Source organism: Ambystoma mexicanum, chromosome 7q (assembly GCF_040938575.1).
Source record: "Ambystoma mexicanum isolate Mex_15411 chromosome 7q, UKY_AmexF1_1, whole genome shotgun sequence".
NCBI classification, from domain to species: domain Eukaryota; kingdom Metazoa; phylum Chordata; class Amphibia; order Caudata; family Ambystomatidae; genus Ambystoma; species Ambystoma mexicanum.
In genome coordinates this window covers 999,351,156-999,372,912 of record NC_090941.1, presented here as the reverse complement: position 1 = coordinate 999,372,912, position 21,757 = coordinate 999,351,156, and the positions used below count along the sequence as shown (strand labels likewise).

General features: G+C 44.0%; 1 protein-coding gene across 1 annotated transcript in view; it reads right to left on the bottom strand.

Annotated features, from left to right (window-relative positions):
• Positions 1-724: 724 nt before the first annotated feature.
• Positions 725-21,757, bottom strand: part of CHRDL2 (chordin like 2) — a 719,513-nt gene continuing 698,480 nt past the window's right edge. Inside the window, exon 11 of the mRNA XM_069640163.1 lies at positions 725-7,082. Coding sequence (XP_069496264.1) covers positions 6,994-7,082 — 89 coding nt within the window. The 3' untranslated portion in view covers positions 725-6,993. The remainder of the gene's footprint in view (positions 7,083-21,757) is intronic.

Below are 21,757 nucleotides of genomic sequence, written 5' to 3'. Positions count from 1 at the left end.
CCCACTGAAGCTGATGTGTGATCAATAAAACAAGCATTGGTCAAGCCAACAGTTTCAGCTTCGATGCAGGCATGGGAAAGGCATTGTCACGCCGGTACCACTTGGCTTTAAGGTGGCAACAGCTGGTCAATAACGTGTTTACCTGGGAATATGATAGCAGTATCTGTCAAATGCTTACTTAGTACCCATCCAACGCCAACACTGCTAGTTTGCCAATGCTTGTTTTAACGAACGTCAGCCCATGAAACAGATATAAAACAAGTTGAAGGAAGGCACATGTGGTTAAAGCATTTTTGTTACAACAGAAGTGTGTGTTGTACTTAAGCCATTAACTCTCAGGAGTCTGTTTAGAAATAACATTGGCTGACCAAAATGTGATGTTACTGCTTGATAGAGCAAGCTCAAAATCAGTAGACATATTTGGAGGGCTAGTTTTAGTGCCTCCTCCGATGTGAGTAGTGTACTCTACAGATGTTTTACCTACCCATCTACTCTGGGTAGGAATGGCCATACAACACCCCACGCTGCGTATCCCTCCACGAATCATCTCTTTCCTATCTGTACCCCGATTCAGTAGTTTCATTTTATAGCTGGTGCTTAAGCACCAACTAATATCCAAAGCTAAAGGTGAAAAGGGGACTGGTCACCCTGTATGTGGAGATCAACGTTCACACAAAGTCATTAGACACCAAGCCACAGAGACAAAGGCAATTCAGTGACAAACAACTTTTAAAATACTTTATTAAAAGGTATTAGACACAGATATGCAGTAAAATAAATAAATGTAATGAACAAGGGATGAATACATTCTGTTTCTTTATTCTACTACACTTTAACGCTCCCAAACCCATACATGGAAATGTCTGTGCAAGCATAGAGTGTCCTCGCTTCTGAATACTGTAAAAGAAAACTCCCCCACTTTTAGCAACTTGCAAAATTTGACCATTAAGACGGAAATCTTGCTGGTGATTTCTCTGAAAAAATCCCGAAAGGGGAAATATTTAGCGAAGAACATAGCACAACATATACTTTTAGCAACTCCCCTGCCATCCATCCATCTGTGGAGGAACACAATCCAGAACCAGCTTTTTGGAGGGAATTTCTGTAATCCATAAAGATTGTTCTGAAACGCATGTGCTTCAACCAATTTCTCGGGTATGAAAACGTGTCTACTAGTATGTTGCTGGGAAAGAGTGTGTGTGTGTGTGTGTGTGTGTGTGTGTACACACATTAGAACTGTACACACATCTCATGTCACTTTCTATGGATTGACTCTCCAGAAATCAGCACAGATCCAGTAACATCCATTGCTCTGACTGAGAACATCATGTCCACAGGCTTCAGCTGAGACGCCCTTCAGAGCAGCTCATAACAGACCAATATTGGAAGCAAATGGCACGTTCATCCCTTTCATTGTGCCTAGTTTGCGTGCCTGAGAATGTTAGATGCTGACTGCTCTACAACAGAACTGTTGTAGCAAATTTGAGAACGGAATCTGCTTAACTTGATGATGAGAGAAATCTTTCTACCAACCTGGTTGATTTCCGACAGTAAGTCATTGTGAGACTGTATAAAAGTGACAACATATAGGGCCTGGCAACAGTGGTTGTTGGTGAACCACTATATGTGACGCTGTCTAATTTGGCCCATTCATCTGACAGAAGAGAGCCAAAAAGAGCATGAAATGGAAATTGTCTGGAAATTGTATCTTATTTTAATTGTGGGCTCTTACAGCACTGCTGCTAGTGTTTGTGTGGTCCGCCACGTGGGTTCTCCTTACGGGCGCAGCTGTTTTGCTGCGAGTAGATGCTCTTGGGCATGGATGAGGAACGCCCATAGGTCAGGTTCACGTCTAATGAACGTCTGGCATGGTGGATGCACTATGATCTAGCACAGGCGGAGCGTTCAGCCACCGTGCGAGCGCCATGCCAATTTGCAAGGAAAGCAGGGAGATTTCACACCCATAGTTCAGGTTCACGTCTAATGAACGTCTGGCATGGTGGATGCACTATGATCTAGCGCAGGCGGAGCGTTCAGCCACCGTGGGAGCGCCATGCCAATTTGCAAGGAAAACAGGGGGATTTTACACACATAGTTCAGGTTCACGTCTAATGAACGTCTGGCATGGTGGATACACTATGATCTAGCACAGGCGGAGTGTTCAGCCACCGTGGGGGCGCCGTGCCAATGTGCAAGGAAAGCAGGGGGATTTTACACACATAGTTCAGGTTCACGTCTGGGGATGCTTGTGGTCTCGTGCAGAAGGGATGTGACCTAGCAGTTCGGGCTGGACTGCCCCTTTTGGGGTAGGACCATGCCTGATTTGCATATGGTTTTTCCCCTTCTGTAATGGCTTGGCAGACTGAAAAACGATGGTCTGGAGGGTTACCCAGAGCTTTGCCCGTGGTTATGATTTATTCAAAACCTTCCAGCCATCACCTTTTTGTTTTGCTAAAGTCACCCTAAGTGGGACGGGTATGCCCAGACGTGGGTCCCGAGTCTGCCGGGCCTAGAGACCCAAGCTACTCCTCACTGATGACGCCCAACAAGGCTGAAACATGTCTGGGGATGCTTGTGGTCTCGTGCAGAAGGGATGTGACCTAGCAGTTCGGGCTGGACTGCCCCTTTTGGGGTAGGACCATGCCTGATTTGCATATGGTTTTTCCCCTTCTGTAATGGCTTGGCAGACTGAAAAACGATGGTCTGGAGGGTTGCCCAGAGCTTTGCCTGTGGTTATGATTTATTCAAAACCTTCCAGCCATCACCTTTTTGTTTTGCTAAAGTCACGTCTAAAGAGCGCCTGGCATTGTAAATGCACTATGATCTAGCACAGGTGGAGTGTTCAGCCACCGTGGGAGGCCAATGCCAATTTGCAAGGAAAGCAGGGGGATTTTACACCCATAGTTCAGGTTCACGTCTAATGAACGTCTGGCATGGTGGATACACTATGATCTAGCACAGGCGGAGCGTTCATCCACCGTGGGGGCGCTGTGCCAATGTGCAAGGAAAGCAGGGGGATTTTACTAGAACCACTCATACCTCTGAATGATTCAGTGATTTGAAACTTTCACACGTGGCTCAGTAAGGCTTGGAGGGGGGGTGGATGGAGTTTAGCATGACAGCAAGTCAACCTATTCATATGGAACATGCTTGCGCCTTCTTAAAATGTAATTCTTTTGCCGCAATCATAAATGTATCCTTTAAGATGGCCCATGCCCCAGTATTCTGTAGAGTTGGTAGAGAGGAAGAAAGGAAGGTGTATTGGCATTGCTAGATATAGCCAACCACAAGTTCAGGATGAGTTTAGAATTGAAAGACATTGGGGCACCTTGACTAAGCCTAGCAAGCATGTGTGTGCTTTTACATTATGAACCATGTTCCCTTCTGCACATTTTGAAAGAAGATGGTGGTTTTAAGATCTAGAAGCACAATTTTAAATATTGCAGAAATCTGTTTTTGTTTTAATGTAACGTGTGTTGATAGTCTTAACACGCTTTGTAAACCTGACTAACATTGAGCAGTCATGAGCAAGCTGTGCAGGTTCCTTTGTAGTATGTTTCATGCAGGGTTCACATTGAAGCTCATTGTCTGAGGGTTGAGATTTGCTCCAATTCGGTCCCTTATCTGTGAGGACATTGAGAGATGAATCTGTGGTGTGGTGGATCCCACAGTGAGCACAAACATAGGCTTGGATTTAATTTTCACATTTTTCATTGGGCATTGAGAAATGTTTCTATTCTTCTAAAGTTTCCTTTTTGAGGGTAGAGATGGGTATTTTGACCTTCAAGAGGATTGAGGAGCACACGAGTTTGTCATCCCAAGCAGCGTCGCTTGTTAGTACTAATGTGGACGTTGGACTACTTGGGTGAAAGAGAGCATCTATTACAGGTACTGTGAATGTCTATTCACTGATCTATGGTGTAGCAGGCGGTAGGTTGTCTTGTGTTGGGGATCGATGCATGGATTTGATCTGTGGGGATCAGAGAACTGATAATCCCTGGTCCAGCATGCTGAAACGCCAGAAGAGGCGGGAACAGATTTAACGTCACTCTCAGGCAACCTCACGGCTACACTCCTCACCTTGATCTTTCATAGAAACAATTTGTATTGTGTTGGATTTTTTGTATTAATTGAAGCCCAAATGACCTGGAGGTATCAAAGAGCGAGACCAACACATATTGTATTGTATTGTACTTGTCATTTGTATAGTGCCAATTTTACCATTGTTACAGTTTCAATGCGCTGTTAGTGGGAATGCCTTTAGGGGACTGACGTCCAGAGTTTGGGACGTTCTGGGGCACGATTATAATGAGTGTGTGCATTCGGCCAACAAAGACACAGCAGGGCTGGCTAGGCTCCAGTAGAAAGGCAACCCATTTGGTCAGGCATGTGGATGGGTGCCAATAAGAGTAGGGTTGGCGTCAGTGCTTAAGTCTCGCTATGTGTTTAGCGTGCCCAAATTTATCATAGGACGATGCTGAATTCGGCTGTCAGGGGTGCTGAGGCCTAGTCAGTTGTAAGTCAGTGGACAATTTATGTGAACAGCACGACCACATTTCTTGTCATAGTCCTTGCTGTATACTGATGTGTGTGGTTAGCCATGCCTGAGGCCAGTGGAGTGGTTATTATACGTACCTTGCCACCATTGGGAGGATAGCTTAGGCGCAATGCGCTTACCTTGGAAGCACGACAACATGGAGCAACACAGGTTCGATCCCCGGGTCTGCGCTTAGAAACCTCTGGGAATTAAGCGTGTTATAAATAAACAATTACAATTACATTTAGTGGTGCTTTGATGTTAGGATGCCCGTTCAGGTATTTGGCTTCTTCTGTTGGTTTTTGTGGCTGAGATAAACATGGTTAGCCTCTACAAAAGTCTATTCTCCAACTAAATGCCACAGGATGCACATGGGTTGTGCTTCCAAAAACTTCTAGGTGGGTCAGGTGTGTGATTGTGGAGGAGGTGGCATAGGTTCTATCACACCACTGTGCTTCTGCTACTATTGTTGTGATTAGCCCGTTTTATGTACGTGCCCGGTGCATCCATTCCTCATTCCTGTGATGTTACATATTTGAGTGCTGTGATGCTGGAGGGAGGCGGGGTCGTAATAGGTGTAAGAAAAGTCAGTGTGGTCCGGGACTACAAAAACACATTCAGCACCATCAGGTTCTGAAAAAGTTTAGAGATGCCATGAACACAGCTGGCACCACTCGGGAAGACAGTTTATATACTCGGAATAGAAAGGATATTCATGCTAATACAGTAAAGAGCCAGGTTTTTAGGTCTTTTTTGAAGGAGATGTAGTTTTCGGTGCAGTGGATGTGCAGAGGAAGAGTGTTCCAGATGCTGTGTGCTAGGATAGAGAAAGCTGAGCCACCAACTCTGGCGGAGTGGTGGGATGGGATAGCCAGGAGGAGAGCTGAGCTTGATCAGAGGTTTCTGGGGGCTGGCAGTGGATGATTGAAGGTTGCTCTGAGGCTAACTGGGAGTGAGTGCAGGATTATGAGTGCGGGGTGATGTGTTTTCTGGGTGAGAAGAAAGGAACAGTCTGGCTGCTGCGTTTCGGATATATTGAAGTTTCCTTATCTGGCCTGCTCGGATGCCGAGATAGAGGGAATTGGCGTAGTCCAGGCATGAGTTGATAATAGGCAGTGTTGCAGAATCTCTTTGAGGGTAAGAGAGGTAAGGAAAGATTTGTTTTAGGATGTGTAGGTGGAAGTGGCAGGTTCTGGATGTGGAGTTGATGTGATTGGAGAGGGATAGGTCAGTGTCCATGGTCCGTCCAAGATTTTTGACAGAAGAGTAGGGGAGGCTCCAAGGGCAGCCAGCCATGGTAGTGTTTGGGGAATCAGAGATGGTATCCCACATAATAGAACCTCTGATTTGCCCTGGTTGAGGATAAGGTGGTTGATGGTCATCCACTGGTCGATGTCCGAGAGACAAGAGGCAAGGTCGGTAGGTGGCGAGGCTTGGATCTTGGGAATGTTGAAAATGATCTGCGTATCGTCGTTGGAGTTGGAGCATATGAACAAGAATAAACAGATCAATGGACAGCAAACATTTAGAAATGTGTCGACACTTGTGATTTATTTCTGCTATGGGGTACCATTCAGCACACGACTGGGCAACTCTTCCGCTCGCATTGGCTTCATAGTCTGGGAAATGAGGTGCTGTTGTGTCACTAGAGATGGAGCAAAGTTAGATAAGGAAAGGGATGACTAAATCAACTCACCAAACCATCGTCAGCAGTCTGAACTTCTGAACATCCCAGAGCGAGATAAGCTCATCCATCTCTGTTTACGGAAAGGGTAACCGCAAAAGCCCACCCATCCCCTATGGGATCTATGAAAGTAGATACTTATGAAAGGAAATCACTGCACATGTATTTAGACTGGACTGTAAACAGCTTAGTATTTTTGTTGATACCTGCTAATATATTTTTGTGAGTGAGTTCCATTATCACAGTTCATGACATACCCCAAAACCTTCTATTCCCTTCACCTTCCATTCTGCACTTTTAGAGGAGGGTGCATTTAAGTGTTTTCCTTGGCAAGAAATGTATCTTAAGAAATGTACAGGCATAAGGCGTCTTAAAGTCGCATGTTACGCTTGCAGCTTTTTTGCACCTTAGAAAACAAGCTGCCCAAGGCTGCGACAGAAAATACAGAGTTTTCAACCAAGGAAGGTCTAAAGTCTGCTTGACTTCTGCAGTATCCCATCACAAGTCCTATGGATCCAAACACTTGGGAACCCAAGCCACATTCCTTCCCATAAGGCATACACATCTATAAGGCCATGTGGTTGGTGCCTTTGGTGTCATCGGAGCAGACGTCCTACATAAACAAGGGTAAATCGTTCATGGATGAAACCCAGCGGCCGTGTTCTATACTGGGCATGTCCTCCATGTTAGCTGCTGGTTCTTCTAACCATAGTAAGCATTGCACATACGTGTCCTTTCACTGCACTGCTCTGCGTTTAAGGATGCTCCCGTTTCAATTTGTGTTCTTTGCGTCTTTCTCTGGGCTCTCTGTCATCTTGAGCTCTGCCGCTGGCGGTGCTGCTCTGAAGACATTCCAGTTACCTAACGAAAGAAAGAACACAGCTGGGGTAAGTGTCGTTAGTGTACATGTAAAGCTAGTGTTAACTGTCATGAGTGTTGTTATATTGTTGAAATACCCCGACCAAGGGTTCTATTGCTATTAGTACCACAGCATGTTGTTCCAGGGTACTAATAGTATTTTTACTCAAGTTGAGAACCAGTGTGTCAATCATTTCTCAACTTGAGCAAAAAACCCAAAGAAAATGGCCGGTATGGATCGGGGAGAAGGACCTAAAATTAGTCCCTTCTCCCTTTACATGGCAGTAATTAAAAAGATAGAAAAAAGAAAACAAAGAAAATGGCTGCCATGAAATGGGGAGAAAGGAGTCCCTTCTCCACTTTCCATGGTGGTCGGATGGCAAAAGGAAAGCAACTCTGAGGGACTCTAAAGCACAGCACGTGAGTCTTTGTCGTCAAGGTAACGACCCGGCGAGGGTCAATCAGATCGGTTGTAACAATCTGATTGTCCCTCGCCGGGTAATAACATTTCTTATGCCACACTGTACTGAACAAGAGATGGTAGCTACTGATACGATCAAGTACATATTCAAGATAACTAAAGATGCATGGGATAGGATAGAGCCTGAAAGATAATACACCCTCAGCCTGAGGTGACATTTGTACTGGTCTGCGGTTTCAATGCCTGTCACCAGTTATAACCCTGCGCTACTGCTTGGAACATCCTAAATAATAGGGAGAGGAAGGCTTCTTAACAGCAGACCTATTCTTCCTCATCTTTCAAAGACCCCATCAATAAAGCAACCTTGACCTTATAAAAGCTGTTTGGATTATATTGAAAAGAACAGTATTTTATAGACCTCCAAAGTAATATACAGGCTACAAAGTCAAATAATTCCACACCAAATCATTTAAAAGGCATTGCCTTTGTTTTGAAATATGAAATATTTTAGTATTGAAAATGACAAAATTAAAATCCTCTTGCATTTTGTTATTCAAGTCTGAGAACAGAAGAGAAGGCCTATAATTAATATGTTTCATGTTCTTTTAACAGTCAAACCAAAATTAGTTCCAACTACTGATATGCAATAACGATGAGACTGGTGGGCTGTACAGTTAGAACTTCCTAAAGTACCCAATCAGCACTTGAGCCATCCTTTCATGCTACAGCCTAACTCAGCTCAGAACTGAGGACATGTGATTGCGTTACTCCATTGCTTAAGGTGCCCCATTCGCTCAATTAAGGAGCCAATCTACTGTTTGGAATTGCTGTTTTAGGCTTTGCGCACCTCCATCTCGCTACTACTGTGTATTTGGCCTCAAGCATCCATGCCCCTGGCTTAGAAAAGGACGCTGGGGAGTAAATTCTCACTTCAAATGAAAACTCACAGAATTAGAGAACATTACCAGAAAGCACACCTTTAAGGGTTCGACACCATCCTGCCGGGGGGCAAAGTCCCCATCACCAGTCAAACCACCACTTCTCTTATACACTTTCAAAAGTCCCACCTGTTTGTGTTATATTTGTGATTGTAATATGTTTAATTTAGCAAAATCTGATATTATTTGATGCTGCATTCATATTTTAAATGAAGGATCGCATGCTTTATTTCGGTTAAAAGAAGAAAGATAATAATACAATAAAATACAACAATAAGATGAGTGATAAATTACACATTCCATGGACATGAGTTATACCTTAAAAGCCAGATATTACATATAAAAGCATGAAATAACCTACAATAGTAGTAATATAATTATTTATCATTTGCAGTATGTTTTTGGCAATTCTAAGCTCTGCGAAAATAACTAGAAATTGCATAGACTCTGGACACAGTTGGGGGTTTTATAAAACTCCAGAGCCCCTAGCATATTATTGAAATAATTTGCATTAAAGTAGGAGCAAGCCAACTTCTTCTGAGTTGGCTCAAAACTGGACAAAAAAAGAGGAAATGATATTCATCCTCCCTATCGGCTCCACCCACATCACGCAGCAAGAAATGTACCTGTGTTGCGCAATTTTCGGTAACATAAACGTTTCTTGGACCTACTGGTTTAATCCAGGAATGACACTGCTCGCAGCCTAGAAACAGCTTAATTTTACTATAGATGTTAAATAGCGTGTGCACTCATTTTACAGAGCCAATCTAATGGTGCCCAAACCCAGTAAAACATTTTTTTAAAAAACTTTGTTTTCCTAGGTTAGCCCTGACCAATTACTCAGGGTTGTTTCAAAAGGACCCTAGACCAATATTTACCAGAACATTCTTGACATGCTGAAGCCATGCCCACATCGTTTAACATGAATGTTCTCAAGAATAACCAGCAAGGCCCCCATGTTCACCATTAGTTCTTTGTTAGACCATAGCTTGACCCAGAATAGAAGTGGCTTCAAATGTTTATGGTAATCTATTCCAGACTGTGCTAGTTCCAAATTAGCAGCTATACCTAGGTTGCTCGTAAGTACCACTAATAATTTTTTGAAGAACTTGTTTTCACACACCTTTAATTTCGGTATCTCACGGTGCCCACAAATGTCAGCCTCATACAAAACAGCTGTTTGGGTGTGGGCCCTGTAGACCTCTAGGGCTGAAACAATTATGGAGACCCCACATGTCTTTTAACAGTTCAGTAGTGCCCCTATGCCTCTATGCATAGTCACTGTGCATTTCTGATGATGGCAACCCCAATCCCCATTGTTGTTGAACCGCACGTCCAGAAAATCATAAAACGCTATTTTTACTCCATTTAGTTCAAGATCAATTGTGGGTAATGTATTTTTTTTCTTTCTGTGACATACCATAATCTTTTGTTTTTGTTGCTTTGATAACTAAATGCATATTACAACTTAAAGTTGCGAATTGCGTAAAAGATTTCCTTGTGCCCATCAGAGATGTGGAAAGTAGAGCTCCATCATCTGCAAACAATATATTCATGCGTTCCTGATTTATCAATGGCGCATCAGTCTGTGTTTCCAGGAGGGATTTGGCAGCGGTGAAATACGTACGGGCCATTACACATCCATGTCTAACCCCTTTACTGGCGGATTAGGGCTATGTCGGTTCTCCCTGTTGGCCCCACCTGACAGTAGCTGTAATATTAGTATCCATTGCCTTGATGCAATTGATTAACTGGGGCACAAGTTCAAAGTCAGACAAGGACGACCACGTCAACCTTAGATCGACATTATCGAAGGCCACCTTGAAGTTGACCCAAACGTGTTTTTGGTTGCGTTCCTTGACTCCCATCTCTGAGTCTCTGCATTTTTCTTTGGTTTAATCATGGATTTGTATTCAGATATCTTTAATTTATATAATTTTGTTATAGCCACATTTTTATTTTGTTGCGTTCAACTCTTTTTTGTCAAGATCAGAGTCATTGGGCCTCATTAGGAGTGTTGCGGTAAGGCAACAACGGCGCCGGTAGTGCTACCGGCGCTGTTGTTACCTCGTTGCAACATTCTGAGATGCTCGCGGGTGCCGCTCTGGACTTTGGTCAGAACAGGTGTCCAGAGCGGCACCTGCGAGCAGACCAGGATTGTAGCAGCTGTACCGTTATTTAAGGTACCGCTGCTACCATCCTCCCCATTCCCATTGATCCCTATGGGGGCTCAATGGGAATGGGGACATACCGAGTCCGGGTCCCGCGAATGGGTTTTACCGGGCCCTCCAAGGTTGAAATGGCCCGGTAAGTGCCCTTGTGCGGGACCCAGACCTGAATTTGGGGGTATCCATGCCCCATGCCCTTGTTAAGGGCATGGCTACCTCCAAACTCGTAATGAGGCCCATTGTCATACCATCCCTTCTACTTTTGCTTCATACAGACCCTTGAGTTCTTACTTGCTTGGATAAAAAAAGTTGTAGAGACCTTCCTAAATTGTGGTGAAAATGGTATTTCTGGGTTATGGTTCATAGTTCCTTACTCATAAAGTTAGTTTTAAGTGGGTCGATCGCCTCAAGACTATCTGCCCTTAATTCTATACTATCAATTGTATTCCATTTTAGACAGCGGCTCTTTGTTGGTCTAAGAATACGTTCCAGATATCACACGTTTGCTTTGCAAAGGATAATTAAGTGTAATGGTCAGTGCATTGTGGTCACCATCTAAACGTTCCAACAGAAAGGAAGCCCTAACCAAACACCAGTGTCGTACATCAGTTAAATAGTAATCGATTAGAGTGAAGGCATAATGTGCTCGATATGTTGATCTGGCCTGCATATCACCTTCATTGCTCCCATTTAAGGCTCTAAAGACTCTGCACAGAAATTGTATCAGGTTCCATAGCATAACCATAGTATGCTCTTGTTTTAGGAACCATGTCCTTTGGAACACCCCAAACGTCAAACTCATCCTGAAATATATCCGCCATGTTCACCTCTTTGATTGCAGTAACAGCCTTAGAAGCTATCGCACAGGGGGTCATTACATGATCCATGGTCTAGGAAAATTGCTGGTATAATTGTCGGTAATTCTGGCACCAGAAATGTTTCCAGAGCGGGGAAACACAAGTTTGCCGGTGGGGGCACTGACTTACCACCAGGCCAAGCAAACTTGTAATGAGTCACAAGATTTGCCCCTCATAGTGAGCCGTTTAGTAACATTCTATGAAATAAATTCCCTATGTGTCTTTGCGGGTCGGCCACAGCTTTCGCCATAAAGAAAAATTCTACCTTAAGACCCAAAATTCCCTTCCTCAGTAAAAGGCAATCAGGGCCTCCCCGGTGACCAGGTACTACCAGTATAGAACTCGGCACAGCTTGCTTTACAAGTACATCCAATGGGGATGCATTACCTTGCGCTATAGTGCCCAGATTGGAGTTTGCCATAGATATTGTGTTACCCCGAAGACTTAGAAGAGACTCAAATCAATCTATTCATACACGGAATTAATGGTCCATAGGTAGTGCCTTCACCTGTAATCACCTGTTTTTAATCACTGGGGCTATCGCACAAAGGATAATTATATTTTTGTCCTCAGATATCTCTACCTGCTGATTGGGTGAAGATTGCAAAAAAGACAGCGAGTCTCTGCTAGTTAGCCCACAGAGGTCGGCAATGGTGGCATAGCTCTTACTGCCTCACTCGGGTATAGGTTGAGCAACCTCACATAGTGTTGGAGGTGGATGTGTAGTAGTAGGGGGGGTTCAGCTATTTTAAGAGGTTTAAAGTGTCCGACCGAGAGCCTGCCGTTTTGATTTCTTTACCAGTCCCCCGTGTTTGTTGATTTTTTTTTATTTTTAGAATTAACTTGTTTCTTTCCCCTTTGCCATTGGAATGGTTACCTTTGTCAGTTTCTGTAGAAGTCCTCTAAGAGTACTTCAATTTCATTAATTAATATATTTGCATCCTCAATTGGTGCCATAAGTTCCACGGTTTTTCTGGACTTTCCTTCAGGAGAGGAGAAGGGAGTAGCCTTCCTTTTCAACAAAGCTATACCTCTATTAAGTGGCCAAAAAAGCATAGTCCAAATACTAATATGAGTCTAAAATTAAAACCATTTAAAAAGTTTAAAACACTTACAAACTATTCATTACAACTGTTAAGTTTAATAAATCAACCAGAACATCACAACAGCTAAAAACGTTATTTTTATATGTAAAAACAAATAAGAGAAGAGAGTCGACAGAGGCAGGCCTGATTGGCTTGGAGGGCTGCCAGAGTCTGTCTTCCTCCCCTCTGGTGGGACTCACAGTCACGACTTAGTCAGGAAACACTCCAGATCTTAGACAATTGGCCAGTGTGATCAGGTACACTTAATAGACAAGGTTTTGCTTGCTCAGGCAGAGGCTTAAACCTCTTAGCGTATGATACCTGGTGGTGCCTGTGGTGGAAAACAATACTCCATCTGCGTCACCCGCTAGCTCAAAAGTACCTGAGATACATTACTACCAGCAGAGACGTTACTGGACTGCAGCTAACAAATAGTTACTCTCCAGCTGATGCCGGTCGTGCCATGGGGTTGATAATCGAGAGGTAGCCGACTCGTGTTTCTTTAGACAAGTAAATCAAGACTTTGTGGCATAAATATAATTGTACTTATGCGCTATAAGTAAACGGCGGGGCATCTGCCTCCTGGTAGACTGTCCAGTGACTACCCTTGCTGTGCTGCCCTTTGCACGCTGGCGCCTTGCACGGAGGAAATCCTTACCAGCGTTCCTGTGCTACTGTTGCACCGGGTTCCATCCCAGGGGGGGCCGGCCAGGCACTGCCAGCAAATGCTGGCTGACTACCCTTGCCATGCCGCTTCACGCACTCATCAATATTTCCAACACCACTCTGATAGCGCTTGTTAAGAACCTTTGTGTTGTGGGAATCCATGGATACAAATAACTGAACAATTACGTTTTTGCTACCTGGACTTTGTTGAATGTTTAGCTGCTTTCAAACATACAAAAATAACTTGATCTTGATGTACTAAGTGTATTGAGTATAAGATTATCGCTTCAGACTGCAAATATAATATCGCAGCGCCAAAAGACGAGTGGTGACAATGTCCAATCTTGTAATATAGCTACAGTGTCATTATCTCCTGTTTACACCATGTGCGTAGCCTTCCTGGGGTTTTTATAGAAGTCCCTGGCAGTCTTTACCCCCTGGCGTTCAGCTATTACACATACATCTTGCAGTATATTCTGCAACCAATAAATGAAAACCCAGCACTGCACGCCACAGGGTGTATATATCACAATATATAGAATGTGTCAGCTGTTGAGAAATGGCTCCCCTTCCTGGGGGAATTTCCTGTAAATCATACAATCACTTGCCGTTAATTATTTCCTATACATTTCGGTGCCAATAATGTTATTGCCTTGAAATAGTGTTCTCTTCGCCTCCACCCCGCCCAGGGACTCTCTTCATCTGGTCAAAAACTATAAACTAATGCATAACGAGTATATAAAAAACATTCTGTGATGAAGTGATGCCAAGCATGGATGGAAAAAGCAGGAGTATATCCGATATATCATCAAGTGGTGTTTGCTTTAACAAATACTGCCGTATGTTCCATCTAGATGTGATGCGAGAGACTGTCTTTGCATTAGTTGGTTAGATAGCTCAGAAGCTAGTGCTTATCAGAAGTGCCAGATTCCTGTCATGCTTCCACACACCTATTCCAGAAAGACAAGAGCCATCTTGTCTAGGAGTCAGGCTGTTGGTGGAGGCTCTGTAGCAGAGGTCGGAATCCTGTGGCTCTCCAGATGTTTTGGACTACTTGGGTTTGCAAGATTACTCCATGTCAGGAGGGACATAATGTCCTGGCCCTGGGCTTTCACTTCTCCATCAATTGATCGCTGGAACGTGTAGTGCTGATTCACTTCAATTGCATAGAATGGACTGAGGTTAAGCTAACGTAAAAGCAAAGTGCATGAGTGGAGTAGGGTGTCCCTCATGGCATTGATTCACCTGGCAACCTTAGAACTACCACTATCATGTGCCCTCCTCAATGACTCTGCTGGCTAGGGCTAAGAGGGGTGTAGTTCAAAAGATCTGGGGAGCCAAAGGCTGCAGACCCTGTTCAACTTTGTTCATCTGCCTGGCAGAAGCATTTTTGCCAGTTGGATTATGAGCACTGCATGTAGAGGGTGATTGGTGTATGTCTGCACTGTTGTGGATGCTGGCAGCAGATCCAATAGGGTCTTCCTCCCAACGGCACCTGACCCTTGCAGGATCCTTAATCCCCCACAATCTAAGAGGCATGCATCAGTGTTGGGGTAATTCCAGATCTTCCTTTAGCATGGGATGAGGGCAACATGTGAACTGCTCAAGCTGCTATGGGGAGGGCACAGCACAGTCACCTGTCTACTGTGAACCAGCAATTTCCTCCGGTAACCAATTATTATACAACAAGTCTTGATGTCCCTTAAGAAGTGGGAGGGTTGACAGTGGCCATGAAGCAGGGTACAGGCCGGACTTTAGCCAATAGGAATTAACTGAAGATCTATAAGTGACCAGCTCTAAATTGGGCAACTAAGTGCCTAAAGGGGGTGGGAGGGTGGGAGGTTGGAAAGTTGCTCATTTCAATTGGATAATTACACAGGTTATATGAAAAATATACGCATGATTAAATTGTAGCTCACTAGGGATAAAAATACTTATAAACCATGTTGGTTGGCACATATTTGTATTACCTCCATTTGTGTTTTTTCAGCAGACAGCTCAACAGGTCTAGTGTTAAACAGACATATTTCTCTGCTCACTTCTCAAATCAGTGATATGTACTGATGACAGCCTTCAGTACTAGTTTTTATATAGTGGTAGCTCACCCGAGGGCATCAAAGCACTGTAATAACAGGTGATATCATTACCTTTCACATGGTACTCCATTTCCTCGGAAAGGATATAAGGCTGAGTTGGACCCGCCGGGATTCGAACCTGCATCAGCAGGCTATGCACAGATGTTGGAAACGAGTGATCAGCTTGCTGTGCTATCTGACCGGCTTCTGTATACTTTGTTACCCCCATTGCCAGAGGCTTTCTCATATGCTCTAAGTGTCATATCTAAAAACATGCTGCCAACAAACTAAGAGCATCAAATATTCTGAAATAATCGGCCGCAGGTGCATCATATTACATTTGTTTAGTTGTGGCTGGTAAATATTTTAATTGGAGGGGCTTAAGTCTTTCGCAGGAAAGTGTGTACATGAATGAGCGTAACGAATGGACCCAAATGAACCAACGGGGCTTCAAAGGGGTTTGCCCCCAGAGAAGAGTTTTAAAATATTGGGTTAAAATGGTGCATTTTGCAATATATTTTATGTGAAAAATGGGGCCAAAAGACACATATAATCCAATAGAAGTCACCAATAATGCACAGAGCATTTTCCAAAATGTAACCAGACTGGCTGCAGCAATGCAGTCCAGTCTCGTTGCATAACATCTCTTATCATGCATTGTTTTTAATAGGCATCAATGTTAAAGCAAATATTATTTCATGTTTGCTTTAACCATTCATGCATGATAACTGTTGTTAAGTGGCAAGACTGGATGACTCCATGGCTGCAGCCTGTCTGGTTATGCTTTATGCCTCTGGCATTGCATTTCTTACTCAGCATCATCGTTAAAGCAAACATGATAAGTGTTATTATGTGGCTAGACTGACTTGCATTGCTGCAGCCAGTATGCTTATGATTTTTTTTCATCTCTGGCATGCATATTTACTGGCCATCAAAGTTAAAGGAAACATGATAAGCAAACATTGTTTGCTTTAAATTGATTTCAAAGGTTGCCCTCTGTTTTCAGTTGCCGCTACAGATCCAAGTCAATCTGTCTTCTAGTTACCACCCGCAGTCTGATTGGCAGATGGAAAGACTTAATCAAAGTTGGAGAAAAATCTATGCTGCTACTGCTCCCAACTCCCCAACAAGTGGGTGCATCTTTTTTTATCAATGACAGAATTTGATTCCAATAACGCTACTCACGCTTTCATTGGCTACTCAGTGTTCTTTGTGTATTCTGGTAGGCATCCCAAAATGTTACCTATTGAATATCCATAGACAGGCAACATCCCATTACCGACTGGTCCAGCTTGCATTTTCACCCGAACACAAGAAAATGTGCACACATACTTGCTCAAGGCCCAAAGATACTATTAACAACAAGCTGATAAACATTGATACAGGGCCGCACATTTTTAACTGGGGGAGCTGATATGGTTATCAACCAAGTACTTACAGATCCTAGGCCCAAGAAAGCTGTTGTCTTGATACAAAGGGCCCTATACTGTTCCTTGTGCTAAAGATCCAGTGGCCTACATTCTCTGACTACTGTTGCAATGGAATATGCATCCAGTATTCCATACCTCTCTGTTGAAAACATTCCGTCAGTGTGTGCAAATAGGTTCACCTGCTCCTCCATTATGGTTGATGGCAACCTGTCAGGTGCCTGCCCAGCTCCTGCTCAACAGCGAGCACCTTGCCACCAATGGTTATGGCTGGCTTCAGTGACAGATCTCATGGATCGGCCTCAACTAAATCTCTCAGCTTCCCTGTAACCACTTCACTTTGCACTCAAGCTTCTGGGCGCCTACCTTTAAGGTGCTGCATTCCTCAACACTTTCAGCTTAGTCCCTGCAATTTGACATATTCCTGTTACTCTGCTTCGTCTTTCCCAAGAACTCTGAAACTGATCTGTTGAAGTCATACCTTCCGTTAGGAGTTGGGGACCTGCTTGGATTGCCAACTTGGTGAACATTTTGGATATATTGTATGTGGTCTTTGCTGATTTGGAGACTTTGGTTACCTATATGACATGGTGAACTGCTTGGATAACTGATTTGGTGAACCTTCTGGATAAGCCCTCCTGAGAATGCATGAACTTGGCGGCCTTGTAATTGCGCACTTTGTCTTTCGCCCCAGAGTGTCTTTGGACCAGCGTCTTCATTTCAGTGGGTTCTTCACCAATACCTTGATACTGGTGATTTGCATCAAGTAACATCTGGACCACGTCACAGAGAATCTACTTGCCTCCATTTTCTATGTCTCGCCCCTCGCTGGCACGCCAGTTAATGAGTGCTCAGGTATGGAGAATATGTGCACCATGGTGTTGTGGTCAGTGTTATGATCTGTCCATGGGCATCCCTTCTCCTTCCAGTCTGGTGACATAAAGTAGCCTTCCTGGGACTGCACCCTCCAAACGCTATTGCTGCCTTAGTGTCTATTATCCCAATTAGAGTTTGTGTTGGGGTTTCGAGGAGTAGCAGTAGTGTTTGTAACCTGAGACTAATACTAACACAGTATAATTATGGAACCCATTGCGCCAAACAAGGTATTGTTTTAATTTATATTTTCAAGTAGGTAATGATTTACAGGATTTCATGTAAACTGGCAGAGAATCCCAGAGATAACATCCAAGAACCTTAAGAGATTTGCCACCTAAGTAAGGTCTCTGAAATGGACTGACTGACTAAAGTGAGAGAGATCTGGGCTGAAGAACTCCACAGGGACAAATCTCAGAGCATTCCCATTAGAAATTTTCCAAATAATGGTCAATGACTGAACCTGAATATGGTCCCCTATCTTTAACCAACCTAATGCTTCTCAGCCACGTGTGATATCATTCATTTTCATAAATGAGAAAGTAACACGTATAGCGCTGTTTTGAACAGCTTGTACTTTGGCCACTAGTTTTCTTTCCATCCTCAGATATACATTCATATGGCATTCAATCTTGAATAGCCACTTCCTGTACTAATAAAGTGCGATGATACAAACTAAGCAAGTTGCTACACCTGCTGATGCTACAGAGAAGATGAGTTCATTTAATCACCTGATTGAAAAAGGATAACTGGCTGTTACGAATGACCCCCAGATTTCAGAGCAAAGATGAGCAAGCCAATAGAATGGAAGTGCAGATGAGGCGGAGCCACCTAAGTACAGGAATTCTGTCTTCTTGCCATTTGCGGCTGACAGCCCTCCTGGATCCAGCTAGCGCTGCACCATCCCAAAACACGCCACCACTCTTGAATCATCTCCGGCCACCGCATGGAGATCAACCTACATCTAGGTGTCATCAGCATATAGATGTTTCTGGAGCAGCATATGGATGTTTCTGGAGCAGCATATGGATGTTTCTGGAGCAGCATATGGATGTTAAAAAGCAATAGCTAGAGAGAGAGCCCCTGTCGCTCTTTGTATGGGGTAGTGAAGCTAGGTGGGAGGAAATTACCCAGCTGAGCCCCCTGATCTTTCTCCTCCAAAAAGGAGTCCATCCAGGCTAATGCTGGCCCTTTAATGCCCACGAGCTGTCCTAGATGGTGGAGTAAGATGTCATGGTGGACAGTGTCAAATGCTGCTGAGAGATCCAGTAAAATAAGTGCTGCTGGTCTAACTCTGTCCATCAGTTCTAATAATCTCTCTCTTCACAGCAGGACTGTAATCTCTGTGCTTGTAGCTGGGCTGTATCCTGACTGATAGCAAACAGCTGTTCATTGTCAAAAACACTTGACAGCTTTTCTGTTTCCTCTCCTTCCAAGATTTGACTTGGGGTGGTTTGTGATTGGCCTACAGTTGGCTGGAGTGGGTGGATCTAGTGTAGCCTTTTCTAATAGCAATGACATCACCGCCTCTATAAGATTCTTCAGTGGTGTGCCCCTTTGTAAGGAGACTTTGTTATAATTGCCAGACCACCATCTAAAACTACAGCAGGTTTTCTCAAATCTCTAAATTTAGCCGTAAAAGGATCTACTGATGCATATGAGGGTTTTAAAGCAATTGTCCTTTTTGTTATATTGTCCTCTGATAGAAAATCAAAATGTCCCCAGTGGTTCTTGAAAATCGTAGGTTCCATGTCAATGGATGCATGTACTGTGCAGATCTTAGTGTGATAAAAAAGGGTATTGCATTCTTTTGCCGACAGTAATTACTTTGTGGTACTTACCATCAAGTAATTACTTCGAATTTTCATTGAATTCTATAGGGAATTGTGGGATAAGGAGTAAAAAAAAAAGGGTCGGGAGGGCTTTGGGATAGGAGCAGTAACGAAGGGGGAGGGAGGGTATCGGGTGAACCCCCCCCAAATTGAAAAATAATCTGATGAAAACACTTTGAAGTAATTACTTTGTAGTAAAGTACCACAAAGTATTTACTGTCAGCAAAAGAGCATGAAAAGATGCCAAAATGGCAAATAAAGATTGTGACGGACTAACTTTACCAGAACAAGTTTTAATGATTGTGTTAGAAAAATAAACCTTATTTTGCCTGCAAAATATGTTTAAACGAGATTTGGTTGTTTTCTGCCTCCACGTTTATCAGTACCGGCCTGGAATTTCCATGCGTGGTGTTATAGCCATCAACATTCTAGTTATAAATCACAAATGCAAGCCCACATTTCCTCACTCTAGGCCTCAAAACTTTATAACAGAAATGTGACAGAAGCTCATTTGGTGGTCGCAATAGGTGTGATGATAAGATTAAACAGTTGACAGCTTAATAGAAGAGAATTTATGACACATTTTGGGTGTATTACTGATCTCCCATGTAAACTGAAATAAAACATGACCAGACTATCAGACCGTAAAAACATTGGATCCTCCAAATGAACATTAAAGTCTGAAAGCAAATCTAAAAGACGATGCGCTGCATGAGAAGGGCCTTGATTCGCTTACGCCCAACACATCCAAAAGGGTTATAAAATCCTGTACCATTGATGATATGATATGATATGGCATTTATAATGCGCCTATACACAAGTGTCTCAAGGCGCGACGAGGCAAGGGAGGGGAAACAGAGGGAAGACAGAGAGAACAATCCTACTAGGCCAGGTGACATTGAGATCGCGCAAGTGCAGGGGTAGGGGAAGGGGAAAAGTGCGGGGGGAACGGGAGGGGGCAGTGCAGTACAAAGGATAACAGTAAAATAAATAAGGCAATAAATAATAAATACATTGCGGCCGAGGGTGGCAAATGCAAGGGTAAGTACAGACATCAGGTGTCAAGTGCTAGTAGGGGCTGTAGGGATACAGAAACAGTCCCCAAGTGCAAGGGATGCCAGGGGGGCAGTGCAGCTGTGAAGCTGGCGGGGAGGAACCTGGGCCCGAGATCAGAGGATACCATGTAAACCAGTGCAGTTTCAGAATCAGCCAGGAGATCAGCAGGGGAGAGGAGGAGAGAAAGCAGAAGCAAAGAGGAAGGTCTTGAGGTGCTTCCAGAACCGGAGATGGTTCTCCTCAAGTTTCAGGGAAGCAGGGAGGCTGTTCCAGAGGGAGGCCCCACCAGAAGAAAGAGATCTACCACCAACTCGCTGCTTGGAGAAGCGACTGACCTGACGGAGTTGGAGGAGGAAGAGCGAAGAACTCGAGTCCTTGTTATTCAGATGAAAATTGCCAAGAGAGAGGCTTCTAACAGCAAGCAATTCAAGTGTTTAACGGAGACCTTAAAACTCTACAAAAAATGAAGCGTTATAATTAGGGAGCATGAGAGTTGAGAAAGGGTGATGCACCGTGAATCAATGAAGTCCAAATCCAGCATTGGCCACAAGACAGTGATGATGAAACCAGAATGTATCAGGACAGACTCCTGCAGAGGTGAGGCTAGAGGGGGAAGGGCGAGCAAGGTAGAAGAATCTAACAAAACAGGTAACACCTGTGTTTGAGAGGGGGGCACAAGGGAACATCACGGGGGGGCCAGATGGGGGGGATGGCCTGTGGGGACAGAGGGAGTAAACTCATGTTGATGCATGCTTACCTGCTGTCTGAGCAGGGGTTTCTGTCCCTGGATCCTCCTGGTCCGAACAGGTCCAAACAGGAATTGCCCTTTTCTTCGTCAGCCCTTCGCTTCGGACACCCGGGCGAGAGAAGCCCTTGATCTAAGAGTTAAGAGCAGGAAGGAAGAGGCAGGGCTAAGAAGGTGGGTGGTGCTTAGGCCAGGTGACCTAGATCCATTTGCACCTGCTCCCCATCTGCAAAGGAAAAGAGCTGGAGGGCTCCTTAGGTAGGGGAAAAGAGCAGCAACAAGGAAGGTACTAGGTGCGCAGGGGTTTGCTAAGTGGGGAAAAAGCGCGGCAACCATGAAGCCACCAGGTGGGCGGGGCTTAGGCCAGGTGACGAAGATCCACTTGCACCTGCTCCCATCTGCAAAGGAAAAGAGGCTGGAGGGCTCCTTAAGTAGAGAAAAGAGCGGCAACCAGGAAGGCAACAGGTGGGCGGGGCTTGCTAAGTGATGGTTAAATTAGGTAGATGTTCCTTTTGGAAAACTGGAAGAAAAACAA